The sequence below is a fragment of the Colobus angolensis genome, unplaced genomic scaffold (genome assembly GCF_000951035.1).
Source record: "Colobus angolensis palliatus isolate OR3802 unplaced genomic scaffold, Cang.pa_1.0 Scaffold222, whole genome shotgun sequence".
In the NCBI taxonomy this organism is placed as follows: Eukaryota; Metazoa; Chordata; class Mammalia; order Primates; family Cercopithecidae; genus Colobus; species Colobus angolensis.
In genome coordinates, this window is record NW_012115400.1 from 777647 (window position 1) to 785700 (window position 8054).

Below are 8054 nucleotides of genomic sequence, written 5' to 3' on the forward strand. Positions count from 1 at the left end.
AATAAAAAGTCTCCATGAAAATTGGCTATGAAGCAGGGACGAAAGACAATATTCTTTGTCACTGAGAGTTACACTGCTGGGAGAGGGAGGATGGAAATGCTTGGGTAGTATATGTGTTGTGCCCTGAGAAGTAGAGGGACTTGGGAGGAACAATTTGGCTTTCAGGAAGAGCAAACCGTTTTGCTGCCACAAGCACTAGCCATAGCTCTGTTCTATCATCTGAGTGGCCAGAGACCAGGAAATGGTGGCAAACACAAGAGCTTCATGTTTTCCCTTCCTAGTCAAAAAGTGCAGTCTCTTGAGAAGGTAGTAGAAGAGCTTTTAGATGGAGATTGGTAGGAGAGAGGTGGTAGAAGCCTTTATTTACCTCCTGTATTAGTCTGTTCTCATGCTGCTATAAAGAACTGCCTAAGACTGGGTAATTTATAAAGGAGAGAGGTTTAATTGACTCAGTTCCTCAGGGATAGGGAGGCCTCAGGAAACTTACAATCATGTTTGAAGGGGAAGCAAACATGTCCTTCTTCATATGGCAGCAGGAAGAAGTGCCTAGCAAAGGGGGAAAAGCCCCTTATAAAACCATCAGATCTTGTGAGAACTCACTATCATGAGAACAGCATGAGGGTAACCACCCCCATGATTCTCTTCCTTCGGGTCCCTCCTACAACATGTGGGGATTATAGAACCTTCAAGATGAGATTTGGGTGGGAGCACAGACAAACCATATCACCTCTTGTCCTTGATTCCCACCTGCAGAAGCTATTTGAGTATTATACTATCTCTGTGGCTGCAAAAATTTGGAGGAAAACCCGGTCTGTAAGAATTTCAGGCCGGGCGCGGTGGCTCAAGCCTGTAATCCCAGCACTTTGGGAGGCCGAGACGGGCGGATCACGAGGTCAGGAGATCGAGACCATCCTGGCTAACACAGTGAAACCCCGTCTCTACTAAAAAATACAAAAAACGAGCCGGGCGAGGTGGCGGGCGCCTGTAGTCCCAGCTACTCGGGAGGCTGAGGCAGGAGAATGGCGTGAACCTGGGAGGCGGAGCTTGCAGTGAGCTGAGATCCGGCCACTGCACTCCAGCCCGGGCGACAGAGCGAGACTCCGTCTCAAAAAAAAAAAAAAAAAGAATTTCACTGACTTCTGAAAACAGTCTCAGCCTGTTATATGAAAAGGGAAAGTGGAATGTACAGTGAGAAGTTTATCATTGACAGCCAGTTTTCTCACCATTTTTCCAGTCTTCATTTCTGTTCCTGCTGTCTAGACTAAGCTTCTGGTGGAGGGAATGGAAAATAAGTGATGGAAAAAAATCAACAGTTAAGATTATGTGATACTAGTCCATAAATAAACCAATGTATTAGAATAATAGTTTCAGAAATGAACTGGATTCTGTATAGAAATCTAGTATATGATAAAGATGATATCTTAAATCACTAGGGCAGAGATCGATTTTTTAAAAGTGCTATTGGGATAAGTGATGATCTGTATGCAGCTCAGCTGAGATCGCCTACCAAGGAGAATGATGAGGAATGTCATATTAAATAGCTGCAGGAAGCCCTGTACCAATCAGGAAACTATTTACTTCTTACCAATCACAAGAGACAGAACTCATCATTTTCTTCAAGTTATTTTTTGTCCCCTTCCTTTTCCTTCCTTCCTTCCTTCTTTTCTTTTCTTTTCTTTTTTGTTTTTTTTTTAGTTGGAGTCTTGCTCTGTCGCCCGGGCTGGAGTGCAGCAGCATGATCTTGGCTCACTGCAACCTCTGCCTCACGGGTTCAAGTGATTCTGCAGACTCAGCCTCCCGAGTAGCTGGGATTACAAGCGTGTGCCACCATACCCAACTAATTTTTGTATTTTTAGCAGATATGGGTTTCACCATGTTGGCCAGGATGGTCTTGAACTCCTGACCTCAGGTGATCCACCCGGCTTGGCCTCCCAAAGTGCTGGGATTACAGACGTGAGCCACTGCACCTGGCCTTTATTTCTTACCTGTTTTATTTTTTTAATAGAGTTGGGGTTTTTTTAATAGAGTTGGGAGGGGGGGTCTCACTATGTTGTCTAGGCTGGTCTCGAACTTCTGGCCTCAAATGATCCTCCTGCCTTGGCCTCCCAAAGTGCTAGGATTGCAGGCATGAGTCATGGAGGCTAAGCCATTTTTGGTCTCTCTCACTCTTTTTTTTTTTTTTTTAAGACAGAGTCTTGCTCTGTCACCGAGGCTGGAGTGCAGTGGTGCCATCTCGGCTCACTGCAACCTCTGCCTCCTGGGATCCAGCAATTCTTGTGCCTCAGCCTCCTAAGTAGCTGGGACTACAGGCATGTGCCACCACCAAGCCTGACTAATTTTTGTATTTTTAGTAGAGATTGGGTTTTACCATGTTTGCCAGGCTGGTCTCAAACTCCTGGCCTCAAACCATACACCCACCTCAGCCTCCCAAAGTGCTGGGATTACAGGTGTGAGCCCCTATACCCAGCACACTTTTGGTCTCTTGCCAGCTCTTTTGCTTATTGTGCTTCTAAAATCACATAATAGGCTGGGTGTGGCGGCTTATACCTGTAATCCCAGCCCTTTGGGAGACTGAGTCAGGAGGATTGCTTGAGGCCAGGAGTTTAAGACCACCCTTGCCAACATAAAGAGACCCTGTCTCTTTAAAAAATAAAGAAAACCGGCCGGGCGCGGTGGCTCAAGCCTGTAATTCCAGCACTTTGGGAGGCCGAGACGGGTGGATCACGAGGTCAGGAGATCGAGACCATCCTGGCTAACACGGTGAAACCCCATCTCTACTAAAAACTACAAAAAACTATCCGGGTGAGGTGGCAGGCGCCTGTAGTCCCAGCTACTCGGGAGGCTGAGGCAGGAGAATGGCGTGAGCCCGGGAGGCGGAGGTTGCAGTGAGCTGAGATCCGGCCACTGCACTCCAGCCTGGGTGACAGAGCGAGACTCCGTCTCAAAAAAAAAAAAATAAACTAAATAAATAAAAATAAAACCAAAAATAAAAGTAAAATCACATAATATAACTATCCTTATTTTACCAGGACCATATTTAAAAATTCAGGATATCTTATAAGACGTTTTTGGTTCCAAGCTCATATAAATTATGCTTGTGCTTTTTTTTTTTCCTTTCAACTAAGGTGCATGTAAGATTTAAAGTTTGTGATTTCTATTTTCACAATAGCCTTTGGAGCCTTGTGACCAAATGAGGTTGTCTAGGGAGAAGGCCTAGAGTGAGCAGAGAAGAGGATCTTGAGGGATGCCAGCACTTAAGGGCTGGCAAGAGAAAGAGCCTGCCAGGGAGACTGAGAAAGACCAGTGAGAGAGGAAGTAGCAAGTCTCGAGTGTGTGCTGCCCTAGAAGGCAAGGGTGGATGGTGGTTTCTAAAGAAGGCCAAGTTCGAGGGTGAAATGTTGGCAAGAGGTCAAACAAGATAATGACAAAAAATGTGCGTTGGCTTTATCAACACTGGTGACATTAGTGAGATCAGTTTCAGTGGCATAGTGCGGGGGAAGCCAGATTCCAGGGGCCTGTGGATTTCTCCCTTGAGTTCTAACTCATATTCACAACTACTTGCTTAAAGATCAAGTAGGCATCTCAAACTTACCACCACAAAACCAAACTCTTCATTCTCCTCCCACCATCCAAACCTAATTCTTCCTCATCTTAATGAATGGACCCTCTCATGCCCCAGTTGCTCAGTCCAAAAAGCCTAGATGTCACTCTCTTATACCCTACATCTAAGCCATCAGCAAATCCTGTTGGCCCTACTTTCAGAATATAGACAGAGACGGGCAACTCCCCACTCCCTCCAAGGCTTCAGGTCCAATCCACCGTCTTCTCCCTAGACCTTGTCAGCTGTCTCCCTGCTTTTGCTCTTTCCTCTGTATACTCTCTTCACTATCCAAGAACCAGATAATCTTTTAAAAATAGAACTAAGATGATTTTACATATTGCTGGAACTTTCCAAAGGTTTCTCCTCTCAGAGTAACAGACAAAGTCCTTCCATACCTGACAGTTCTTCATGATCACGCCAGGCACGCTCCTACTTTTGTTTTTAGCTCCAGTTGTTCTCCTTGCCTAGAGGCTACTTTCTCAAGCCCTTTACACAACTTTCTCCTTCTCTTCATGTGAGTTCCTATTTTGAGAGACCTTCTCTAACTGTCATGTTTTTAAAACATGTCTGCAAATTTCTTGACACTCTTTTCACCAAGAGTTAGAGTCCAGTTCCTCTCCTCTTGAAACTGACCGAAGTGACTCACTTCTAACAAATTAAATGAGAAGGCAGTGGTGCTGGATCATAAGAGGTGACATGTGGGATGCTTGCTCTTGGAACAGAGCTGCAATGCTGGGAAGAAGCCTCACAGAGGTATTCCAGCAATAGTCCTCACTGTGGTCACAGTGGACACCTAGCACCGACCATCAGTCAGGTGAGAAGGAACCCTCCAGATGACTCCAGCTCCAGCCCCTGTTTGACTGGAACCATGTGAGAGACCCTACAGGGAAACCGCCAAGCTTAGCCTGGTCACCCCCAGAAATATGAACGAAAATAAATGCATGCTATTGTTTTTAGCCACTAAGTATGAGTGGTTTAATTACATAGCAATCGATAATTGGAACACAACGTTTCTACAGTAGTCTCTATTTTCTTACCCAGATTTATTTTTCTTTGTAGCCCTTACCATGATCTGACATGTTATAAATTTGTTTTTGTTTCCTGTTCTACCACATGCCCTGGAACTTCAGCTGTGGGAACAGTAGAAACTTTGCTTGTTTTGCTGATATTTCCTCCACTACCTAGAACGGTGCTTGGTATAGACGAGTCACTCAAGCTCAGATTGTTTTGTTAAATGGATGCACCTGTGGTCTGTGGTGTGAAGAAGGCATCCAAGTTGAACAGAGACAGTATGGGCATGAAAATATTGTGGAACTTGGAAAGGACCACATAGGAGATATTATTATTCTGATTATTCTTGAGGATACTTCTACCTCCCCATTAGTGGTCCTTAATAATGATTTTTTAATGGAAGTAATGAAGTTATTTTCTCTTTTTTTCAAAACAGTTTATTTTTGAAGTAGAAATAAAAATTCTGGTGTTTATAGGGTCGAGTTTACACTTCCAGGTCTGTGAGAGTGACTAAGCTTCTGAACCTTTTATAGTTGTATTATGTGCAGGATGAGAAAGGGAATGTTCCTCTCCCCATACCCCTGAGCAAGCAGCCTGCAGGCCAACACCGGTGCCCATCTAGAAAGGCGTTTGACATGAGAGAAGGATCATTTTAGCCTATGTACTCTGTTGGACTTCAGAAGACTGTGAGCCAGAAAGTCTCCTTACAAACCAGCATAGAGCAAGGTTAGGTAAAGGTCTTTCATGTTTACCCATTGCTGCCCCTCTTTGTTTGTTTGTTTGTTGTTTTCTTGTTCATTTTTTTCCCCATGGGGCCAAATCATTATATTCTTCACCATTATAGCAAATGCATATTGAACATTTCTTCATGTTCATGATGTCAACTCTTCATATCATTTTCACAGGCTTGAGGTAAAATCCTGTTGAGTTTTTTGTGGTGTTTTGGCCAGAGATCCAGGAAAGGCTGACTCTTGCCCTGCCAATCATCCCAACCTGGATGGCCCAAGGAACAACAGCAGATGGGGCTGTCAGTCCCACTGTACTAGTCTCGGAGTTGCACCCAGTAACCTGCATCATAGAGGTCACTGGGGAAGGGAGTTGCGAGATGGTGTAGGCCTGCCTTGCTCCCCACTCTCAGCCCCACATCTGAGTTGAAGACTGTGGGTTCAGGCACACTGTGCAGGAGGGAGGTTGGCAACCTGATACCAAATGGGGACTCCAAGAGGGTGCATGAGCAGAAGACTGTTCAGGGCCAGGCGAGAAGGAAGGGAGCTTCATCTCAGACGCTGACCCTGTGAGGCACACCACCCTTCACAAAATAGGGGCCAGTGAGATCCTGAGGCTCTGACCAAGCACACACTTAATTCTTTTTCTTTGGATGGGATCAGGAAAGACAAAGGGAAACAAAGGGAGACAAAGGGAATGAGTTAAGGCAAAATCTCTGGGAGAAGGTCATCAGTGTTCTTTCTTCAGTGTTTGCTGTCATCGTCCTTGTCATCATTGTCACCGTAACCATCATTAGCTATAGCAGCACCTTTGTACTGAGTCGTTGTTGTACACCAGGCACTGTGATAGATTCTTCTGCGGATGGGGTTATTTGGATAAACAGGAGCTTTTATACAACTTAAGAACAAACAGTCCTGTTTGGGGTAGCATTTGGGGTGCACATGACTGATGCCAAGCAGAGCATGAAAAAGGCTGTCACAGAATTTGCATTCTGGCAGCTCTGGAGGGGAAAGAAGACCCTCTCCTGGCCTGGGACACTGGAGGCTTCATGAAGGAGATGATATTTGATCTGAGACTTGAAGGACAAGTGGAAGTTTGTAGATAGAAGTGGGCAGGTGGGCTGCCTGAACAGCGTGACGGGGACTAAAAGCATGGTGTGTTTGGTAGAGTGGTGAATTTCAGACTGACTGGAGCATAGTCAGTGGCTAGAAATGAGAGGTACTTGGACTAGAAGGTAGTTGTTGTGACCCTCTGAGTGATTCTGTTTCCTCCTCCACACCCTTTGCAGCCTGAATATTACCGTAATTGGTAGAAAACTGCATCTAACTCCTCCCGCCATGGACTCATTTTTATGAGGCCTTTCTTCATTCGTTTCCTTTCCCAAGTCAATGAGTGGAGAAGCACATTCCTAAGGATTATGATGGCCAATTTCCTGCATGTTCTTCACTCACAGAGAAGCAATGCCAGATCTGGTCTCCTTTCTTTCCTTTCCAAGTGCATAACAGCCCTTTCTTTTTTTGAAAAAAGAGAACACATAGTGGGACAGGTTGGGGTCAGCTCCGGAGGCCAGGAGGGTCAGATATGAGACCTTCACTGCAGACACTCCTGATGCAAGTGCCTGGAGCCATGGAAGCCCACCTAGCAGGAGTCAAGGCCGGGAGCGGGATGGCTTTGAGGAGGACGATCAAGCCTGGCCTCAGTTCACTTCAAAATGTGGGGATGGTGGTGAGGAGGGGGCTGTAGCAGAGAGGATATCTACAGGGAGCTTGGAATTTGGGCTGCATGAGGGTTGAGGATTGGAGGAACTGGGGCCTGTGCAGCGGCTCTCAGAGAGTTCCCCTCAGCACAGGCCATCGGCACAGGCCGCTGACTCCTAGTTCATTGTTTTCACATGCAATGTGTGACCTTTCCAACCCTCTCCAGGAGATCTGCAGGTGAATTTGCATCTGTTGATGTGGTTCTGTGTCTTTGGGTTAGAGCTGATTCCCTTCTTGGTATCCTGGGAGTATCCTGTGCAGGGGCCACGAAGTGCCAGGCTTGCACATTACCTATTAGAGCAGTGAGGGGCATTCCCCAGCCATGCTGACAAGCTGGGACAACCAGGCCATGCTCCTCCTGCCCTGTTTGTGGAGCCTGTCCCTGGGGTTCACACAGGCCCTGAGGGGGAACTCTGCTGTGTCACAGCCTGTGGGACAAAGCCTTCAGGCCGAACAGTTTCCCCAGAGCACCCTGCGTGTCCTTGTTGCTCAGGCAGTAGATGAAGGGATTCAGCATGGGGGTCACCACCGTGTACCTCACTGAGGCTAGTGAGTCCTTGTCTGTGGAATGGGAGGATGAGGCCTCAGGTGGACCCCTGAGATGGTGTCATAGAAGGGGATGACCATGGTCAGGTGGGAGCCACAGGTGTAAAAGGCCTTCTGCTTACCCCGGTGTAGTGGACCCTGAGCACCGTGACTGCAATGCGTGTGTAGGAGCCGAGAATGCCAAGGAAGGGCAGGAGGACAATCAGGCCCCCCACCAGCACGATCATGAACTGGTCGAGTCGGGTGTCAGAACAGGAGAGCTGGAGCAGGAAAATGAGGTGACAGAAGCAGTAGGGGATGACGTTGCTGGCGCAGAAGTCCAGCTGGGCCATGAGGAGGGTGTGCAGCAGGGCATGGAGGCTGGCGATGGCCCATGAGCTGCCCAGCATCAGGGTGCAGCCACGCAGGCTCAT

General features: G+C 46.9%; 1 protein-coding gene across 1 annotated transcript in view; it reads right to left on the reverse strand.

The window, feature by feature from the left end:
• Positions 1–7641: 7641 nt before the first annotated feature.
• LOC105513116 (olfactory receptor 1F12-like) overlaps positions 7642–8054 on the reverse strand; it is a 5787-nt gene continuing 5374 nt past the window's right edge. Inside the window, exon 3 of the mRNA XM_011943952.1 lies at positions 7642–7779. Within this exon, the coding sequence (XP_011799342.1) occupies positions 7642–7779 (138 nt within the window). The remainder of the gene's footprint in view (positions 7780–8054) is intronic.